A 20,208-nucleotide genomic window follows, 5' to 3' on the forward strand; every position below is an offset into this window, starting at 1 on the left:
AGCGCCACCTCTGGCCTTTTCTGTATATGTGGTGCTGGGGAATTGAACCCAGGGCTTCATGTATACGAGGCAGGCACTCTGCCTCTAAGCCATGTTCCCAGCCCCAAGAAAAAATTCTAAGTGCAAAAAAACAGCACCTGCTACACCTGCTGGAGGGGGAGAAAAGAGCCAGGACGAGGCGTCTTGAGAGGCTTGTGGCTTTGTCCTCGTGCAGTTCTAGACGTCGAGGCGCAGGGCCTTGAACCTGAGCTCCGGCCGCTGGGGAGGAAAGCCAGCCGGTGCGCGGCGGGCGGCGGGGCAGGGCGGGCCGGTGGGAAGAAGCCCACACTGCGCTCCAGCCCTGAGCCCCCCCCCCCCCGCCTTGCAGAAGGGAGCCTGTCACCCTAAACCCGCCTGCAAGCCCAGCCCGCCCGCCCCGGCCCAGCGAGAGGGCCGCGCCCACTCGCCGCGTGTAAACAGAACCGCCAGGAGCCGCGCTCCGCCATGAAAACTTCATGAGGTCCCCCAGCGCCCTGCGCAGCCGCCGGCCTCTGAGGGGTGCCGGGGTCACCCCTGGGCCCCTGCCACAGCCGTGTCCTACGAGCCTCGGGGCGCCCTGCCCGCCCCGGCCAGCTCTTCATTGAAGCGGAGCCGGCTGGGGGCTGTGGGGGAGGCCGTGGCTGCCTCTCGGACGGCCGGGGTCACCCTCAGAGGCCCCCCGCAGCCTCCCCTCGGGCCGGGGTCACCCTCAGCGCCCCCCCACAGCCTTGCCCAGCCGGGGTCACCCTCAGCGCCCCCCACAGCCTCGCCCAGCCGGGGTCACCCTCAGCGCCCCCCCACAGCCTCGCCCGGCCGGGGTCACCCTCAGCGCCCCCCCACAGCCTCGCCCGGCCGGGGTCACCCTCAGCGCCCCCCCACAGCCTCGCCCGGCCGGGGTCACCCTCAGCGCCCCCCCACAGCCTCCCCTCGGGCCGGGGTCACCCTCAGCGCCCCCCCGCAGCCTCCCCTCGGGCCGGGGTCACCCTCAGCGCCCCCCCCGCAGCCTCCCCTCGGGCCGGGGTCACCCTCAGCGCCCCCCCGCAGCCTCCCCTCGGGCCGGGGTCACCCTCAGCGCCCCCCCCGCAGCCTCCCCTCGGGCCGGCAGATGCCGGGGCGGGCCAGGCGAGCGGGGCTCCTGGGCTCCTCCAGTGGCGGTGGCTCTGCGTCTCCCGGGAGCAGCCTGGGGGAGCCGGCACCCAGCACCCTGAGGAAGCTGTGCGCTGGGGTCCAGGAAAGCGTCTCCAGGGGCCGGGCCGGCTCTGCATGCGCCGCAGAAACCAGGCTCCCCACGCCCGTCATGGGCACCCCGACTCAGCAGACCAGACCGCCGCGCCCCAACCTGGGCGGGGGGATGGAGGCCCAGCTCAAGCAGCCTGTTCCACCCGCCTCCCCCCAGGAGCCCCCCGGGGCCCCAGCGCCGAGGGGCCCAAAGGGCCCAGGGTACGGCCTAAGTGGTAGAGTGCTTACCTCGCAAGCAGGCAGTCCTGAGTTCAAGTCCCAGTGTGGCTGACAAAGCGCTGCCCTGGCTCCGCCCCGAGAGGCCCCCGGAGCCGGGGTGCGTCGTGCGTGGTGGCCGGGTTCCCTGCCAGCCCCCTGCCGGCGCCAGGCCGTGCCAGTCAGAGGAACAGACAGCCTGGTTCCTGTGCAGCCCGGCTCGGGGCTAGTGCCCACCCCTGGGGCGGGCGCGCACCCGCGGGGCCCGGCCCCCAGACCCTGGTGGGAGACGGAAGCGTGGGCCCTCGGAGGGGGCTGGGCTGGGGGTCCCGAGGGGGCACGGGGGGCGGCATCCACCCAGCGCCAGCTCCCGGGCAGGGCCTGGCACCGGCCTGGCTGCCTCCTCGCCGTTCCGGCCACAGGGGCGGAAGCGGCCGGCAGGGGAGCTGAACCCCAGCCCGCGCCCCAAACTGGACACATCCCCCTGGGCAGAGGGGCAGGGCAGGGCTGGACGCGGCCCCGTGGGCCCTTGTCCTGCAGGCCCTGTGCTCTGACGAGGCAGAGGACACTGAGTCTGGCACGCGCCCAGCGTGGGCAGCTCGGGTTTCCCGGCTTGGCTCTCAGCCGCCGAGGCAGGTGCAGGACCCCGGCGGGCAGGCAGGGCTGCACAGACACACCGAAGCCCCCCCAAGGGCGCACTTCAGGCTGGGAGTTCCCACCGGCCGGGACCCAAGCATGGTGAGCTCCGGGCACCTCGGCCTGCTGGTCCCACGCCTCCACCGGAGGCCTAAGGGCAGACTGCGCCCCGCGTGGCCCGTCAGGCCTGTTGCCTGGCGATCTGAGCAGCCACGGTGGGCCCCTCATGGCGGCCTGGAAAGCCCACTGGGAGCCGTCGGAGCGCCGATTACCCTGAGCCTCCTTCAGAGAAGGGCGGGGCCCGAGCCCCAGGCCCAGCCCTGGCCCCAGCTCAGGCCCAGCCCCAGCCTCAGCCCCAGCCCCAGCCTCAGCCCCAGCCCCAGCCCCAGCCTCAGCCCCAGCCCCAGCCCCAGGCCCAGCCTCAGCCCCAGCCTCAGCCCCAGCCCCAGCCTCAGCCCCAGGCCCAGCCCCAGCTCAGCCCCAGCCCCAGCTCAGGCCCAGCCCCAGCCTCAGCCCCAGCCCCAGCCTCAGCCCCAGCCCCAGCTCAGCCCCAGCCCCAGCCCCAGCTCAGGCCCAGCCCCAGCTCAGGCCCAGCCCCAGGCCCAGCTCAGGCCCAGCCCCAGCTCAGGCCCAGCCCCAGCTCAGGCCCAGCCTCAGCCCCAGCTCAGCCCCAGGCCCAGCCCCAGCTCAGGCCCAGCCTCAGCCCCAGCTCAGGCCCAGCCCCAGCCTCAGCCCCAGCCCCAGCCTCAGCCCCAGCCCCAGCTCAGCCCCAGCTCAGGCCCAGCCCCAGCTCAGGCCCAGCCCCAGGCCCAGCTCAGGCCCAGCCCCAGCTCAGGCCCAGCCCCAGCCCCAGCTCAGGCCCAGCCCCAGCTCAGGCCCAGCCTCAGCCCCAGCTCAGGCCCAGCCTCAGCCCCAGCCTCAGCCCCAGCCTCAGCCCCAGCTCAGGCCCAGCCCCAGCCTCAGCCTCAGCCCCAGCCCCAGCTCAGGCCCAGCCTCAGCCCCAGCCCCAGCTCAGGCCCAGCCTCAGCCCCAGCCCCAGCTCAGGCCCAGCCTCAGCCCCAGCTCAGGCCCAGCCTCAGCCCCAGCCCCAGCCCCAGCTCAGGCCCAGGCCCAGCCCCAGCTCAGCCCCAGCTCAGGCCCAGGCCCAGCCCCAGCCCCAGGCCCACGCTGAGCAGGCCCACCGCGGCCCAGGGGGCCCTTTTCTTCCGCTGTGGGAGCAATTCGCGCACACCCAGTCCTGGACAGGCGCACTCTCAGCTGCTCAGGGCCGAGGGGTCCCGGGCCTGGAACTCGCAGCCTCCCGCCCCTCCCTGTCCAGAGGCCAGGGGCCACCCCCAGGGCCGCAGCCTGAGGTCAGAGCCAAGGGGGGCAGGGGCCGCGGGGCGGGGGCTCCGGGCTGCTGGGGAGGGGGCCCCGCGGGCTCCTGGCAGCAGGAGTCAGAGAAGCAGTAACCGGATCCGGCCGAGGGCCCGGCGCCGCGGGGGGCGGAGGGCGGTGATCCGGTTACCGGGCCGCTGCGAGTTTTCCATTGGGCGGCGGCTTCTACCCGGGAAGCTGCCGTGCGCGCGGGTCTGATGGAGGCCGGGCCCCGGGGTCCGCGGGCCCCTGGAGTGGCGGGCAGGAGGCGGCGGGGTGGAGAGGGGCGAGGGCCGCGCGGCGGGGTGTAGGCCTCCCGCCCGGGGCCCCAGCGGCGACGGGGGAGGCGGGCGAGGAAGCGGCCGGCCCCGCCGCAGCCCCCGGCGCCCCGGCTTTGGCCCCTGCGCTCCAGGAGCCGCTGAAACCCAAGCTGGGGGGCAGGCGCGTCGGCCGCCGCCCCTGAGCCCGGGGCGCGCTCGCCCGCCCTCCCGCCGGCCACGCGAGACCGGCCCGGGCGCCGCGGGCCCATGACGCCGGCCGGGCCTCCGGGGGCCTGGGGGCGCGGGCCGGCCCGAGGATGCCCACCAACGGCCTGCACCAGGTGCTCAGGATCCAGTTCGGGCTCCTCAACGACGCGGACCGCTACCTGACGGCGGAGAGCTTCGGCTTCAAGGTGAACGCCTCGGCGCCCGGCCTCAAGAGGAAGCAGACCTGGGTGCTGGAGCCCGACCCCGGCCAGGGCCCGGCCGTGCTGCTGCGGAGCACCCACCTGGGCCGCTACCTGTCGGCGGGGGAGGACGGCCGCGTGGCCTGCGAGGCGGAGCGCCCGGGCCCCGACTGCCGCTTCCTGGTCCTGCCCCAGCCCGACGGGCGCTGGGCGCTGCGGTCCCAGCCGCACGGCCGCTTCTTCGGCGGCACGGAGGACCGGCTGTCCTGCTTCGCCACGGCCGTGTCGGCGGCCGAGCTGTGGACGGTGCACCTGGCCATCCACCCGCAGGCCCACCTGCGCAGCGTGGGCCGGCGGCGCTACGTGCACCTGTGCGCGCGGGAGGACGAGCTGGCGGCCGAGGGCGACGTGCCCTGGGGCGTGGCCGCGCTGCTCACGCTGCTCTTCCGCGGCCGGCGCTACTGCCTGCAGTCCTGCGACAGCCGCTACCTGCGCAGCGACGGCCGGCTGGTGCGGGAGCCCGAGGCCCGCGCCTGCTACACGCTCGAGCTCAAGGCCGGCAAGCTGGCCTTCAAGGACTGCGACGGCCGCTACCTGGCCCCGGTGGGGCCCGCCGGCACGCTCAAGGCCGGCCGGAACACGCGGCCCGGCCACGACGAGCTCTTCGACCTGGAGGCCAGCCCCCCGCAGGTGGTGCTGCTGGCCGCCAACCGCCGCTACGTCTCCGTGCGGCAAGGTAGGGCCGCTGAGGGTGACCCCCCCCCCCCGCGCGTCCCCGACCGGGCTGCGCGCGTGGCCAAGAGGGGCGCGTGTGCCCGCGCCCGGGCCGGCGGCTCTGGGGGCCTGCGGAGGCCCGGAGGCTTTGGATCGGAGCCCGGGGGGACCGGCCTCTCTGGGCGTGCGGCACGGAGGTGTCTCCGGCCCGGGAGCCGGGTGAGGCGAGGCAGCCGCCATGTAGGGCCCCGTGGGGTGCTGGGCTTAGGCGGGAAGCCCGGGCTTCGGGGCCCCCCCCTTCCACGGCCCAGGAGGGCCCGGGCAGAGCCAGGGGACCGCGGGAGTGGAGTGGGGGTGCCCTCAGCACGCCCGACTCGCGGAGCCCCGTGGGCTCGGTTACCTGCGGTGCGCGTGGGCCCAGGCCTGGGCGGCCCCGTCCACAGCTCGGGGTCCTCGGTGGGGGGACGGGACCGCTGTCCCAAGGGCCCCGCCCAGGCCACCGGGCACCCCCCGACCTGGGCCCTGGGGTCAGGCAAAGCGACGTGGCGGGAGGCGCCCGGCCCGCGCAGGTGCCCTGGGGACCCGAGTCTGTCCGGGCCTAGAGCCCTGGCCCGGGGGAGCCCGGCCGCTCCCCGGGGGCCCCGGGCCCGCCGTCGGGCTCACAGCGAGGGTGTCCCTCACCTCCTGCGTACGGCCTGGCACATGGCCAGGTGCTAGGGCTGGGCTGCAAGTGGGCGCGCAGGGATACTGGTGGGCAAAGAAGGCATCAGACGTGGCTTTATGCAATTCTCAAAGGGCTGGAGGGGAGGAGGGTGATGATGGTGGACGGGGTGGCAGTGTGGGTGGAGGTGGGGGGGGACTGGAATGTAGGCCGCCCCCCGGCAGGGTGTTGGCTGTGTGCTGCATCTCATCATGACCCACATGCAGCAAACAGACCGTGCTGCCGGAGGAAGGGGGGTGCCCCAGTCCCTTTGATGGAGAACCCTAGCGGCCCTCCCCCCTGGGGATGGCGGGGGGGGGGGCCCAGCCGGTGGTGCGTGCTTCACCTCCCAGCCTCCCTAGTAAGGCCCAGGCTGGTGGCCCAGCCCACCAGGGTTTCTGGCTTTGACCTGGAATCTGAAGTGCACTGTGGCTTCTCAGTAAGAAAATGTCTCCCTTCACGCCTCACAAGGCAGCACAGGGCAGAGGGGTGAAGCCGGCGGGGGGGGGGGGGGGGGAGGCCGCCACCGTCAGGCCGGTTCTCTAGACGCCCGCAGAGCCCCGCCCGCCTCGAGCCCCCTCCCCTCTGGGAGCCGGGCGGGCAGGGGCTCTGCCCTTGCGCCCAGCAGGAAGCTGCCCCCCCCCCGAGTGTGGGGCAGCCCGCCTGGACCCCTGCCGCCCACCTGGGTCCGGCCCGGCCAGTGCAGGGATGAACAGCTGCCCACCCAGCTCGGGATGGTGGCCGAGGCGGAGGCAGGGCAAAGGAGACACCACAGTGAGGACACCGAGCCCCCCTTCTGGAAGCAGGTGAAAGGTCATTTCCTGATGACCTTGGTGGGGAGAGGGTTGGACGTAGCCCCCCTCTCAGGCTTTTTTATGGGGCTCTGCGCCCCCTTTACCTGCTACGCCTGTAGCTGAACGTACCTGGAGCCCCTGAGAGCTCTGTAACCTTTCAGGACCTTAGAGGAGCCAGTGGTCATGGAAATGGATACAGGAGGACCCAGAATCCATGTAGGGGGAGACCCCGAGCGAGTGCACAGAATTGCTGCTTCTCCCAGCCCGAGCCCGGACCCCCTCGTCCCCCCAGGCCCTTCTCAGCCAGAGCCCCACCCGCGGCTGAGCTCCCCCCGCGTGGGTGGGCAGCGCCTCCCGGGCCCTGCACGGGCTGGAGACCCCACTGTGCCCACCGAGCAGCGCAGGGGTGAATTAGAAGAGGCAGGAAGGCAGGAAGAGCTGAGGAGCACGCAGGGGGCTCCACAGGCCCGGAAGGCCTGGCTGTGGGGCGCCGGGTGGGGAACCCCTGGGGCTGGCCTGGGGGTGTGGCCGCCTCCTGCCCCCCTGAAAGCCGAGCTGGGGCGCAGAGCCCTGGGTGAGACGCCAGGCTTGGCTTTCCCATCTTCCCTCCCCAGGGGTCAACGTCTCAGCCAACCAGGACGAAGCACTGGACCATGAGACCTTCCTGATGCAGACTGACCCGCAGACCAAGAAATGCACCTTCTACTCCAGCACGGGGGGCTACTGGGCCCTGGTCGCCCACGGCGGCATTCAGGCCACAGCTACGCAAGTGTGAGTGCACCTGCTTTCCTCCACCTCCGCCCTCGCTCACCACGCGCCCCAGCGCCCCTGCCACGCGCGCCACGCCCCGGCCCCGGCCGCCACCGCGGCCCCCACGGGGAGGCCTAGCTCCTCGGGAGGCTGAGCTTTGAGGATCCTGGGGCCAAGCCAAGCGGGGCAGGCCGGAAACGGGGCTGTGGCTGGAGGGGTAGAGCACTGGCCCTGAGCACAGAGGGGCTGGGGGACGGCGCTCCGGCCCCACAGCCAGCCATAAACAAGCACGACCGCGCTGGGGCGGGGCGGCTGTGAAAGGTGGTGGGCTGGTGCCGGTCCTTCCCTCCCGACCCCCGAGAGGAACGGGCCGGGCGCCTTGCGTCTCCTGCAGCTCCGCCAGCACCCTGTTTGAGATGGAATGGCGAGGCCGCAGGGTGGCCCTCAAGGCCAGCAATGGGCGCTATGTGTGCATGAAGAAAAACGGGCAGCTGGCGGCCACCAGTGACTTTGTGGGTGAGTGCCGGGGCTGCGGGGCTGGAGGTGGGCGCTGCTGGGTGTGTGTGGGGGGGCCGGGGTGAGACCCGGGGGCCGTGGGGCTGGAGGTGGGTGCCGCGCTGGGGGGGCCGCGGGGCTGGAGGTGGGCGCCGCGCTGGGGGGTTGGGGTGAGACCTGGGGGCCGTGGGGCTGGAGGTGGGCGCCGCGCTGGGGGGTTGGGGTGAGACCTGGGGGCCGTGGGGCTGGAGGTGGGCGCCGCGCTGGGGGGGCCGCGGGGCTGGAGGTGGGCGCCGCGCTGGGGGGGGCCGCGGGGCTGGAGGTGGGCACCGCACTGGGGGGTTGGGGTGAGACCTGGGGGCCGCGGGGCTGGAGGTGGGCGCCGCGCTGGGGGGGGCCGCGGGGCTGGAGGTGGGCACCGCACTGGGGGGTTGGGGTGAGACCTGGGGGCCGCGGGGCTGGAGGTGGGCGCCGCGCTGGGCGGGCCGCGGGGCTGGAGGTGGGCGCCGCGCTGGGCGGGCCGCGGGGCTGGAGGTGGGCGCCGCGCTGGGCGGGCCGCGGGGCTGGAGGTGGGCGCCGCGCTGGGGGGGCCGCGGGGCTGGAGGTGGGCGCCGCGCTGGGGGGGGCCGTGGGGCTGGAGGTGGGCGCCGCGCTGGGCGGGCCGCGGGGCTGGAGGTGGGCGCCGCGCTGGGGGGGCCGTGGGGCTGGAGGTGGGCGCCGCGCTGGGCGGGCCGCGGGGCTGGAGGTGGGCGCCGCGCTGGGGGGGCCGTGGGGCTGGAGGTGGGCGCCGCGCTGGGCGGGCCGCGGGGCTGGAGGTGGGCGCCGCGCTGGGGGGGCCGTGGGGCTGGAGGTGGGCGCCGCGCTGGGCGGGCCGCGGGGCTGGAGGTGGGCGCCGCGCTGGGGGGGCCGTGGGGCTGGAGGTGGGCGCCGCGCTGGGCGGCTCCGCGCAGAGCCCTCTCCCGCCGAGCCGCCCGGGAGCAGCGGGGGAGGAGGCCGGGGCCGGGCTCGGGAGCCGTGGAGGCGGCGCGGCGGGGCTCAGGGCGCCCTCCCCCGGCAGGCGCGGACGAGGAGTTCGTCCTCAAGCTCATCAACCGGCCGCTGCTGGTGCTCCGCGGCCTGGACGGCTTCGTCTGCCAGCGCCGCGGCTCCAACCAGCTGGACACCAACCGCTCCGTCTACGACGTGTTCCGCCTGGGCTTCCGCGACGGCGCCTACCACATCCGAGGTGCGCGGGCGCGGGGTGCGGGGCCGGCGGGGGGCGCGCGGGGCGCGGGGGCGCACGGGGTGCGGGGCCGGCGGGGGCGCGCGGGGCGGCGAGGGGGCGCACGAGATGCGGGGCCGGCGGGGGGCGCGCGGGCTCACGGGATGCGGGGCCGGCGGGGTGGGCGGCGCACAGGGTCGGCAGGGGCGCACGGGGTGCTGGGCAGGGGAGCCCCGTCCCCCCCCCGCCCCGCCCGCCCGCCGACCCCGCCCCTGCCCGTCGACCCCGCCCCGCAGGCCTCGGCGGCGGGTTCTGGTACACGGGCAGCCACGGCAGCGTGTGCAGCGACGGCGAGCTGGCGGAGGACTTCCTCTTCGAGTTCCGCGAGCGCGGGCGCCTGGCCATCCGCGCGGGCAGCGGGAAGTACCTGCGCGGCGGCGCCTCGGGGCTGCTGCGGGCCGACGCCGACGCGCCCGCGGGCGCCGCGCTCTGGGAGTACTGAGGGCGGCCGCGGGCGCCGAGCCCCGCGGGCACCGGGGGGGGCACCGAGCCCCGCGAGCACCGGGGGGGGGGCACCGAGCTCCGCGGCCCGCATTAAACCGTGCACCTCGGTAGCCGCCTGATCAGGGCTCTGGATGCTGCTTGGGGGCGCGCGGGACGCGGGGTGGGGGTCCGGACGCACCCCGGAACCCCAGGCTCCACCGCGCATTGTGCGTGTCGGGGGATGAGGGACCCGGCCACCGCGGGAGGGCGCGGCGGGGGACACCCGCCCCGGTGGAGGCCGCAGGGGACACCCCGCCCGCGGCTGCCTCTGGTCTTCGTGGAGGGCGGGCTCTGAGGGGGCGAGGGAGAAGCCGGGAATGGGCCCCCCGCTGGGGGACCCGTGGTCCCCGGCTCTCCAGAGGCCCGGGACCACGCGTGAGACCAGGGTCAGGTCCCGGGGCACCAGGCTGCGCTGCGCGAGGCGGGGCCCTGGCTGGCACAGCAGTGGCTTTGATTCCACTGCTCCGTGTGCCGAGCACGGAGCCCCTCGATGGGCTCCCCCACTGTCCGGGCCGGCGGCGCAGCTCCGGCTCGCCAGGCCTGCTGTGGCCCCTGGGGTCCAGGCTGGGCCCCTGCAGCCCCTGGCGTCCAGCAGGGGACGTGACAGGCAGAAGCCAGCACCGCCGGGGACGCGCCTTTCCCCAAGGTCAGGGCCCCCGGCTCCTCCAGGGCCGGGGAGGCCAGGGAAGAACAGGACCCAGCCTAGCCAGCGGCAGCCAGCAGTCGCTTCGGGGGGGGGGGCACTTCCTCAGCCCCCCAGTCCGCAGCGCTGGGCCTCCGGCCCTAGGACCAAGGAGAAGGTGGGCAGGTGGGGAGAGCCGGGGGCGGAGGGGGGTAAAAAACGACAGCAAACAGCCAAGATGAGGAGCTCAGTGGAAAGGTCGCCTGTCAGCAAAGCACCTGGCCGCGCCTGCCCGCCACACAGAAGGCGCCCGCTCACGGGACAGGGTCAGCCGCGCCCCCCAAGAAACAGCACCGGCAGCGGCAGCGAGCGCGGCTGCGCAGGGAGGCCGGGGCCCGGGCTGCGCCCACCCGCGACCCTGAAAACAGCACACAGTGCGGGGCGCAGCCCCGGCCCCGGGCACGCGGGGGCCGTCACCCGGTCGTTGTGCTTTGGTCCGGGGGCCCCCAGCGGGGCAGCGGGGGCTCGGGGAGGGTGGTGGGAACGGGGCCGGGGGTCCACGCCCGTCATGGGGGGAGGAGAGTGGGGCTCGGGGGAGGGGGTCTGGTAAGCAGCTGCCGCGGGGGGGGGGAGGGGCGCAGCCGCGGGGGGGGGGTCCCCGCCGCCCCCGCACTCGTTGGCCGGCGGGCGCGCGGCCCCGCCGCGGTCAGAGCAGGACGAGGCTGGGGTTGCGCAGCTGCTTGTAGACCTGCAGGAGCCGCTGGGCCGTGGCGCAGGAGCTGGCCTCGTCCTCGGTGCACAGCCGGTCTCGCAGCGCCTGCACCTCCCGCAGCAGGGCCTGGGGGCGGCGTGAGCGGCTCAGGCACCCACAGGCTTGCACGCCGGCCGTGTGGCTCGACACGGGGACCCCCCCCGGCCCCCCAGCCCACGGCCCCGGCCGCCGGCGCCCACGGGCCCGGGACTCACCTCGTGGTTGGCGTGGATCTGGTGCAGGTACTGCATGCGGAGGTCCGGCGGGCTGGAGCCCCGTGCAGCTTGCTCCATGACCATCGCCTGGGGACACGGGGGGGGGGGCAGGCGCTGGGGCGGCCCCCCTCCGCAGATTCCTGCCCGCAGCCCTCAGGACAGGCACCGCTTCCCACCGCCGGCCCCGGGAGAACCCCCTCGCCCCTGCGGCTTTGCCACGCAGTGCCCTCCGGGGCCTTCCTCCTCAGAAACGCACCCCAGCCCCTCCGGCACGCAGATGCTGTTCTAGTCGGCGCTGTCCCTCCATTCGTTCCCAGAGAACTTTTTGTGCTCACAGCTGAATCTACCCCCTGCTGTCCGCCTCTGGCCCAGACCACTGGTGTGGGGCATGGGGTGGGGGGCTGGGGGGGCTCTCACCGGCCCCCCTCCGGGCCGGTCCCTCACGAGGAGGGGACCGTGCTGCCCACTTGCTCACTCCCTTGGCAGGGCACCAACCTCTGCTTCCCAAAGGCAGCAAAATACTCAACGAGTCCCCCCAGCAAGGCCCCGGGCAGCCCTCGTCGGGGACAAGCAAGGGCCCTGCGGTAAAGCTGCCCCCGAGGGCAAGTGCCCACCAAGAGCCCAGGCGGCACCGCTGGGCAGGCCTGGACGAGCCGCGACAGGTGCAGATTGCAGGGTGCTCTACGCCTGCCGACCCCACCACAAAGCCACAAGGGCTCCCGCGACATGGACCTGCTGATACCCGTCCCCCCCCAGCCAACAACAGCCCACAGCGTCCCTAGAGTCACAGTGCAACCCTAACCCAGTACCTCAAATGTGACACTTGCGGCCAAGGGACTTGTCCCTTCCCTGAGGAGACGGGTGGGCAGAGCCTACAGGCAGCGCCTCGAGTCTCCCCGAGGGGGCTCGAGCGCCCCCTCTGCCCCGTGGCCCGGCCACACCACTACGTGGGGTGAACTCTGGAATCACAGTGGGTCACCGCATGGGGCCAGGTGGCTGCCAAAGTCACGTGCTGGGGGACCCTGGCAGCAGCTACCCTGCAGATCCCGATGTTGGGGGTGACAGCGACGGAGGGCCATGCTCACTGGACGTGACCGCAGGGGCCAGGGCGACGCCCTGCTGGGTGCCAGTGGGCGAGGTGGCACTTCCCAGCACCAAAGGGAAAGGACTCATTCTCACCCCCCAGGGCCCCCGGGCACCCCCTTGTCCTGGGGCCGTGCCACGCTCGGCTGAGGACGTGCAAAGCTGCCAGCCCCACGGGAGGCCGCGGGGGCCGGGTGCGGGGCGGGAGGCGGCCTGGCCGGCCCCCCCGGCCCGGGCCGCTGCCCACACCCTCCCGGAGCCTCCCCGGGCCGTGCCGGTCGCGGTACCTGCATGCGCCCAATGATGGCGTGGTGCGCCCTGCACATGTCGGCCAGGGAGGAGCTCTCCACCTGGATCTCCACAGCCTGGATAGGCCCCGCGGGGCTCAGGTCAGTCACGGCCACCTGCAACACACGGGGGGCCTCAGGGCCGGCGGAGGAAGTGGGCGCCCGCGGCTCACGGAGGCGGAGGGCTCAGGGGCGTGGGTTGAAGCCCGCCTGGGGAAGACCCAACTGGAACACGCATCTCCAATTACCCGGCCCAGAGCTGGAAGTGGGGGTGGGGCTCAAGCCTGGGGTGCCGGGGCTTGGAGTTCATCCTGGCCCTCAGGCGGGCGCCGCCCACCCCCCCGGGCCGTGGGCCGGGGCCTCCCCGCCGGCGGGTACAGTCAGGGGTCAGGCCGGGAGAGGCTGCTTCCGGGACCCATCTGTCCCTGCCCTCAGCTTCAGGCCAGTCCTTAGGGCCAGACCCCCTCTGCCGGCTGTGTGCCGGTCCTGGGGCTCGAACTCAGGACTGGGCGCTGTCCCTGAGCTGCTTTTACTCCAGGCTAGTGCTCGACCACTTGAACCGTGGCTCCAAGTCTGGCTTTCTTTGGTAGGTTATTGGAGATAGGAGTCTCGTGGACGTGGCTGCCTGGGCTGGCTTTGAACCGCGACCCTCGGGTCTCAGCCTCGGGAATAGCTAGGGTTCCAGGCGCGAGTCCCTGGCGCCTGGCCGTTCTTTCTGCTGCCCAGTGGGGGATAAGGCTCTATCAGATCTGTCTGCCTGGGCCTGAGTCCCAGGGCTGCAGGAGTTTCCACCTGGCCTGGCGCTCTGGTGGCCCAGCAGGCCGGCCGCCCCTGAGGGGGACAGAGGGGGCCGGGCCGGGAGCCCCGGGGGCCCCCGAGGGCTGCCGAGGCCGCTCTCCCGAAGGGCAGGTGGACAGCCCCCCGTCTTGCCTCGCAGACGATGAGGCGGATGTCAGTGCCGCCTGGGGCCACTCCCTGGACAGAAGACAGCGCGCGGGCCCGGATGACGTCCGCGGCGGCGTTCCCGGCGAGGAGCCACTGCAGCGTGGCGCTGCACAGGGGCACACCTGGGGAAGAGGTGCGGCCGGGCGCCTGAGCCGGGCGGGGGCGGGGGGGCACGCGCGGCCACTCCCGCGCCTTCCCTCCCAGGGCACCCGCCGCGTGCCCGGCAGGCCCCAGCCCTGCCCGGCCGGACGCCTCGGAGGGGAAGGTGGGCAGTGGGGAGGACGCAGGCGCCCGGGGGCGCCGCCGCCCCGTGAGCCCGGCGGGAGGCTCCGCTGCGAGGGCGGCAGCGCGGACCGGCGGCGCCGTGGGGCCCGGGTGGAACTTGCCGGGCACGGCTGGGGTCACCGTCCGTGTGCGCGACCCGGCCCAGACACCACCGGACGCCCGCGCGGCAGGGTGGAGCGAGGCCGGACACAACGCGCAGACCCGGAGCGCAGAGGGGCCCCGGGAACACCGGCGGCCCCCACGCGGGGCCGGGGCCGCGGGGCTGCTCCCCAGCGGTGTCTGCTTGTGCCCCGGTCGTGCTCCACACGGTTGTTAGGAGGAACAATGGCGGGACAACGTAACACAAGACCCCGGCAGCACCCCGAGGGCCGCGGGCCCCAGGCCGAGCCGCGTGCACGCGCGCTTCCAGAGGGCCGGGCAGAGCCACCCACCTGCGTGCCCCCCCTCCAGGGCGGCCCTGAGCAGCTCGGCCGACGCCCGGATGGACGCCGAGGACGGGGGCAGGTACTTGGCCCGCAGGGAGGCGGGGCCGGAGGGCGCGCTGCCGCCACCGCCGCCCCGGCGACTGGCAGGTGTCCAGGAAGGCGTCCACGGGGTCGCGGGCGGGGCCGGGCGGGCAGGGCGCCTGCGCGCCGGGCGAGGCCAGGCCGGGGAAGCGCAGGCACTGGAGCATGTCCACCGTGTGCTGGCTCAGAGGCAGGCAGATGCCCTCCTGCTCGGGGAGCAGGTCGGGGTGGGGCCCCTCCAGGGGGTCCGGGGGGGCCAGGGCCCCGCCGACCACCTCTCGGAGGCTGTAGAAGAGCGTGCAGGACACGGTCACGGGCAGCTCAAACTCGCCGCTCTCACTGGGGCCCAGGGGCAGGGTCACCTCCCGCCGGCTGCCGGGGCCCAGCCTGTCCACGGGGATGGCGTAGGTGACGGCCGCGCCGGGCGCCCCCAGGTCTAAGGCGGAGGAGCTGGCCAGCACCTGGACGCACAGGGTCCAGCCCCGCTCCAGGCTGAAGCAGCTGCTGTTCTCCAGCAGGCAGGTGGCCGTCAGCACGTCCCGCGGCGGCAGGCCGCTCCACGCGGCGGCGGTGCTGCAGGAGATGGGCCGGGGGCCCTCGCGGCTCGACAGCAGCGCGCAGCTGACGTTCATGGCCTCGTTGAGGCTCGTCAGGGCCTTGTTCCGCTGGTCCACGGCCTTCTTCAGGAAAGACACCCTGCGGGGAGCGGAGGCGGCGCTCAGGGGCGGGGGCCCGCCGGCCCGCCGCTCACGCCGGCCGCCCCTGCTCGGGCCGCCGCCGCTGTGCCCGGCGCCCTCTTCCCTCTGTGGCTGGCGGCACTCTGCGGGGATGGCGGCGTGGCGGGCACCGTGGCCACGGGGCGGGGCGGAAGGCAGGCGAGCTGCGGCGCGCGGTCGCGCTGTCCGTGTGGCCAGCACCTTTGCTCATGGAGCGCGGTGGCCCCGGCCTCGGGGGAGAGGCACGGGCGGAGCAGGAGACGCCGGGGAAGACGCCTGTCCAGTCGGGGAGGAGGCCTCTCTCCCCTGACCTTCCCCGCGGCCCTTTGGGCTCTCCACGGAGCCAAGGCAGGCGGATGGGCACGAAGACCACCGCCGCCACCGAAGACCGCCCAGCCCGGGACACCGCCTCGCACACACGCAGCCCGACCCCCTCCTCGCGCGGAAGCCGCCGCTCACCTCTCAGAGACGTCCCCGATGCCAGACAGCAGCTCCTTAATCTTCCGGCCCGCGTTGGCCACGGTCATCCTGGCCGGGCTGGTTTTCTCGGAGTTGGGGTCCAGGCTGCAGCTCATCAGGCGGCCTTTGGCAGACAGGGCCAGGAGCTCCACGCCCCCTGATTGACGGCAGACACACAGCCGGTCAGCAGGCTTGCCCGGGGTGGAAGGCCCGGGCAGTGCCGGAGGGGAGCCCCAGGGGCCCCCCACTGGCCTCGCACACACTTGGAAGGGCCTCCGAGGTGCAACGTCAGCACGGAGGCGGCGCCGTGGTGGGAAACGGATTGGACAGCGGGGCTAAGCGAGGACGCGGCTCATCCTTCACCGGGGCACCCGGAGCAAGGCCACTCTGAGCTCGGAGCCCCATCCCTGCGCACGGGTCCTCCCTGGGCTCCCTTCCGCACCTCCTCCTCCTCCCCAGCTCCTGGACCGCGAGCAGTCCGCAGACCCCGCCCCCACTCTACCGCGGTGGGGGACCGAGCTCCCCCCCACCCCGCGGCCTTTCTCTTCAAAGCGCCTCCCCCAGCAAGCGTGTGGCTCGGCAGACATGTTGGCGTGTGCTCCGACCACCCCGCCGGGAACGCAGCCTCCCCTCGGCCCCGCGTCACGCAGACGCGGCTGGAGCGCCTCGGCCCTGCACACCACGGGAAGCGTCAGCCTGACCTGGTTTCAGGCCTGCTGAGGGAGACGAGCTGCTCCTGGCTGCCGTGGGAGCCGGGCCCCAGCCCCGGAAGGCCGCGCACGCAGCCGCCCCTTGACCCCCAGGCGGCAGCGAGCCACGTGGCAGGCCACGCCGGTGAGGCCGAGCCTATACTACGCTGGCCAGCTAAGGAGCGGCCAGAGCGGCTCAGGGAAGAGCACAGAGAGGGAGCCTCGCCCGGAGGCTTCGGTTTTCACGGCTAAGCAGCGGTGTGTACCTGCAGGTGTCCCAGGGGACACCGAGAGCGCGAGGACGCTGCAGATGCTCAAGCTGGCTGGACACAGTTCATGGGGCAGGCCTCCCAGGTCCGTGTGGGGCTTCTGGGGGCCCTCGGGGGCACTTCCTGGAGCCAGGTCCACCACACAGAGGCCCGAGGGAGTGCTGAGATACATGTGGCTACCCGCGCCACAAGCGGCACAGAGCATGGGCCCTGGGAGCCAATACTCTCGAAGCTCTGGCACCAAACTCCCAGACTCGTTCCAGCCGGCTCTGACGGCCAACGCCCGGCCGTCGTGACCAAGGGCCACCAGGCAGTCCGCGCGCACCGCCTCGTCGGGCAGTGCCGCTTCCTCGGCCTCCTCGGCCAGGAGCTCTGTCTTCAAGGCCCCGATGAAAACAACAGGCTCCTCTAGGTGATGGAGGATCTTGACGAGGGCTTTTGGGTCACCAGGGGCCAACCTGGAGGTAACCAGGGCCTTGAGGACCACACAGCAGAGCTGGCCATCCGGAAGGCCACAGAGGATCACGGGTGACTCCAAGAGGGTGGCATCGGCTCCAAAGAGTAGCCCAAAGAGAGCTTCCTTCAGCACGAAGCCCCCGCAGCCCTGGGGGCACCCGTGAGGACCCCTGGCGCCCGGTGGGGAGGCGCAGCACAGCACCGGCAGGAAGCGGGGAGCCGCAGGCTTCTCCGGGACCCCACCTGGGGGGTTGCAGGTGGACAACTCCACCTCTCCAATCAGGCCCGCCGGCAGGGAGTCCTCCCCGGGGCCAGGGCGCTCAAACAGCTGCATCTTCCACTGGGCGGGGCCCTGCGCCAGGGTGACCAGCACGTCATCCAGCGCGGCGAAGGCACAGAGCTCCGGGTCCGGGAGAACACAGGCCTCGGGGCCCACAGGGACGACGGGGTAGGGGAGCTCCCCACCGCGCCCGTCCTCGCGGGGCTGGCTGGCGGCGCTGCGGGAACAATGGAGGTGTAGTCAGGACCCGAAGTGCTCACCACCGTCTGCCTGACGCAGGCGGGGCAGAGGGGGCGCGGCTCCCGGGGGTCCCTCCGGTGACCCTCCGTCCCCCCCGCACCCCCCTGCCACAGACGGCCCGGCACACCCGCGGCGGGACAGGAGGCGGCCGGGGAGCCGCTCCGCGCCCCAGACCGCGCCACCTGGGCGAGCACCGGGCTGCAGCGGGAGACCAGGGAGGCGCAGCCGCCCCGCGTCCAGGTGCTGGGGATCCGCGACGGGCCCGCCCGCCCCCGGGACCCCGCGCCGCGCGGCCACGCCCCCCCTCACCGGCTCCCGGGCTCCACCGACAGGCAGTAGACGCCCTTCCGGGCGCACAGCACGTAGAGCGCCCTGCGGAGGGCCAGCAGCTGCAGGTGCCACACCTGGTCCGGAAACTGGTACACGGCCTGGGCGCCGGGAGCGGGGGTCAGGTCCAGCCCGCCCGGCGCGCCCCCGCCGCCCGCCCCGCCGCCCGCCCGCGGCCCCGCGGCCCCGCGCTCACGGTCAGCAGCCCGCCCTCCTGGTCGTACACGTAGACGAACTCGCTGCCGGTGGACACGAAGACCTCCGCCTCGTGGCACAGCACGCGGGGCTTGCCCGCTGCCAGGCCCCCGAGCGGGCAAGAGAAGCCAGCCAGGTAGTTCACGCGCCGAGCGGCGTCCGCCATCGTGAGGGCGGCGGGCGGGGCGGGGCCGCCGCGGGTGGATTACGACCGCCCACCGCGCCGCGCGGCCGCCGCCGTAAACCCGCGCAGCGGGGGCGGGGCCGGCGCGGGGGCGGGCCCGAGGCGCCAATCCGGAGGCGGGCAGGAGTGGGCGGGGCCGACCCGGAGGCGGGCAGGAGTGGGCGGGCCGATCTGCAGGCGGGCCTGGGGCGTGGGCGGGGCCGGGCAGGAGTGGGCGGGCCGATCCGCAGGCGAGCCTGGGGCGTGGGCGGGGCCGGGCAGGAGTGGGCGGGCCGATCCGCAGGCGAGCCTGGGGCGTGGGCGGGGCCGGGCAGGAGTGGGCGGGCCGATCCGCAGGCGAGCCTGGGGCGTGGGCGGGGGCCGGTCAGGAGTGGGCGGGCCGATCCGCAGGCGAGCCTGGGGCGTGGCGGGGCCGGTCAGGAGTGGGCGGACCGATCCGCAGGCGGGCCTGGGGCGCGGGCGGGGCCGGCCTGGAGGATCGGGGGACCAATCCGGAGGCGGGCCCGGGGCGCGGGCGGGGCCGCGTGGGAGCCCCAGCAGCCTAGCAGGGCCACGCTCGGCTGACCCAAGTGGACCGCGGGCCAGCGTGTTGGCCGTGGAACTCGGGAAGCCCGAGGGCGGCCCGCCCCGCTCCGGAGGGACGCTGTCAGGGGCTGGACTCGGGGTGGAGGGTGTAAGCCACCGCGCCTCCCAGGCCCGGGCCACCGCCTTCGCCTGGACTCAGCCCTGGCGAGCAGGAGGCTCCTCCGGGGTGAGCTGGCGGGCGTGCAGGCCACCCACGGCGCCTGGGGTTGAAACTCGGGCCAAGCTGTAGTGCGGGACCCCAGCAGAGCAGGCAGGCCTTCCTCCGTGCCCGGACACGCGGGAACGGGAGCCAGCCAAGGGTTAGGGGACCCTGAGAGGATACCTGGCCAGGGCCCACGTCCGCCCTCCCCGTCGCACTCTCCCCCGTGCTCCGGAGGGCGCCGGGGACCCGGCCCAGGGCCCCGGGAGTCGGGGTGAGCACCTCTATCGCCAGCTGCTTGGAAGCGGAGGCAGGTCTATCGCCTGGGGCCAGCCTGAGCAACACGGAAGACCCTGTCTGCGAGGTTAAGGCGGTCAGACATCCAGGAAAAAATGAAATGGAGCACAACCAGGCAGAGCACGTTGGACGGTCAGATGCTCCGACGTGCCTGCTCAAACAAACTGCTACGCCCCCATCCCAAACGGATGGTGCGGTGGGCCGGCCGCCCTGACCGCACCTCGGCCTGTCTTTGGTGCCGAGGGACTGTGACTTCCAGCTCCCCTTCTGACCAACTGTAAGCAATGCTGGCGGAGTCAGCAGAGGAAATCACGTGAAGGTCGTGGGAGGCGCCCCAGTTGAACGGGCCTTGCTGTGGTCGCTCCTCTTCCCACTCCACCAGACCCCAGGGCACCCCTGGCCCCCTTCCAGCCCCACGCTGCCTCAACAGCTCTTCTAAGCAGGAGGGGCCTGGAGAGGGGGAACCAGGGGTGATTCTGGCATTGGGGAGGGAGGGGGGGCCTTAGGCCACACCCCAGCCCAGCCCATGGCGGAAGCAGGCTGGGAACCTGTAAGACAGCAGAGCATGCTGGTGATGGCCCCTAAACCTCTGCTAAGATGGGGCCACCATCACGTCCCTAAGGACTGGTGTAGCTGAGCAGTTCCAGAATCAGGCTGGGAGAACAATGGAGTATGGGGGAGGCTACAGGCTGTGCGGAGGCACAAAAGCCCAACAGAAAAACATGTGGGGGCAGGGAGTAGTACAACTTGATGGAAGGAAGGGGCAGTCTGAGTACATCCCAGAACTCACTCTCGGTAGCATCCAACAGGAAGAAAATGGCAGGGCCTTCCAGTCCTGAGCCCCACCACCCCAGGATGGAGCACAGGGGGTCTCCAAGCGAGGCCCAGCTGCCTCAGATCTCAGTGAGGGTGCAGGGGCAAGGGCAAGAACCCCACTACCTCTGCAGCCCAGAAGCCAAGGCTGCTTCGCCCCAGGGGGAGGGAGGTGCACTGGGGCTGGGTGGGAGTTTCTGTCCTGTTTGCAGGGAGCAGTGCGCCACTACCTGGCCAGGAAGAGCATGGCAGACATCCTTGGTGGGCTCTGGGAAAGGGTTCAGCTCAAGGAAAGGCGGAGATCACCCTCTCCGCGCCACCCCCTGCAGTAACATGTACGCGGCCTGGGTTTGCTTAGACTCTCCTCCACCTTTGTGGCCATGTGCACCTGTCTAAGGCACAAAGACCCAGGAGCAGTCAGGTGGCTAGCAGATACAGAGAGGTGGGAAAGAGAGCTTGAGATTGGGGGAATCAGGGTGTTACCAAATCACTGCACACCCAAACATCTGCTAGACACGGCTTGGGGCACAGGAACAATACACAATGGGCGCAGGACA

General features: G+C 73.5%; 3 protein-coding genes across 3 annotated transcripts in view; 1 reads left to right on the plus strand and 2 right to left on the minus strand.

The window, feature by feature from the left end:
- LOC125366323 (basic proline-rich protein-like) overlaps positions 1 to 3,973 on the minus strand; it is an 11,610-nt gene extending 7,637 nt beyond the window's left edge. The window contains exons 1-2 of the mRNA XM_048366911.1: positions 3,421 to 3,973; positions 1,690 to 2,115 (exon numbers count right to left, since the gene is read on the minus strand). Of these exons, the coding sequence (XP_048222868.1) occupies positions 1,690 to 2,115; positions 3,421 to 3,973 (979 nt within the window). The remainder of the gene's footprint in view (positions 1 to 1,689; positions 2,116 to 3,420) is intronic.
- A 16-nt stretch (positions 3,974 to 3,989) lies between these two features.
- Fscn2 (fascin actin-bundling protein 2, retinal) lies at positions 3,990 to 9,323 on the plus strand. Its single transcript, XM_048367351.1, has 5 exons — positions 3,990 to 4,847; positions 6,934 to 7,090; positions 7,464 to 7,585; positions 8,622 to 8,789; positions 9,062 to 9,323. The coding sequence occupies exons 1-5, from the start codon at positions 4,022 to 4,024 to the stop codon at positions 9,265 to 9,267; spliced, it is 1,479 nt and encodes a 492-aa protein (XP_048223308.1). The 5' UTR covers positions 3,990 to 4,021; the 3' UTR covers positions 9,268 to 9,323.
- Positions 9,324 to 10,634: 1,311 nt separating this feature from the next.
- Faap100 (FA core complex associated protein 100) lies at positions 10,635 to 17,820 on the minus strand. Its single transcript, XM_048366762.1, is given in 10 exon segments — positions 10,635 to 10,768; positions 10,897 to 10,983; positions 12,267 to 12,383; positions 13,197 to 13,333; positions 13,928 to 14,042; positions 14,044 to 14,698; positions 15,178 to 15,334; positions 16,133 to 17,088; positions 17,421 to 17,539; positions 17,635 to 17,820. Coding segments are annotated over 10 exon segments (2,640 nt in total). The 5' UTR covers positions 17,800 to 17,820; the 3' UTR covers positions 10,635 to 10,636.
- Positions 17,821 to 20,208: the final 2,388 nt, after the last annotated feature.

This window comes from Perognathus longimembris, chromosome 17, assembly GCF_023159225.1.
Source record: "Perognathus longimembris pacificus isolate PPM17 chromosome 17, ASM2315922v1, whole genome shotgun sequence".
NCBI lineage: Eukaryota > Metazoa > Chordata > Mammalia > Rodentia > Heteromyidae > Perognathus > Perognathus longimembris.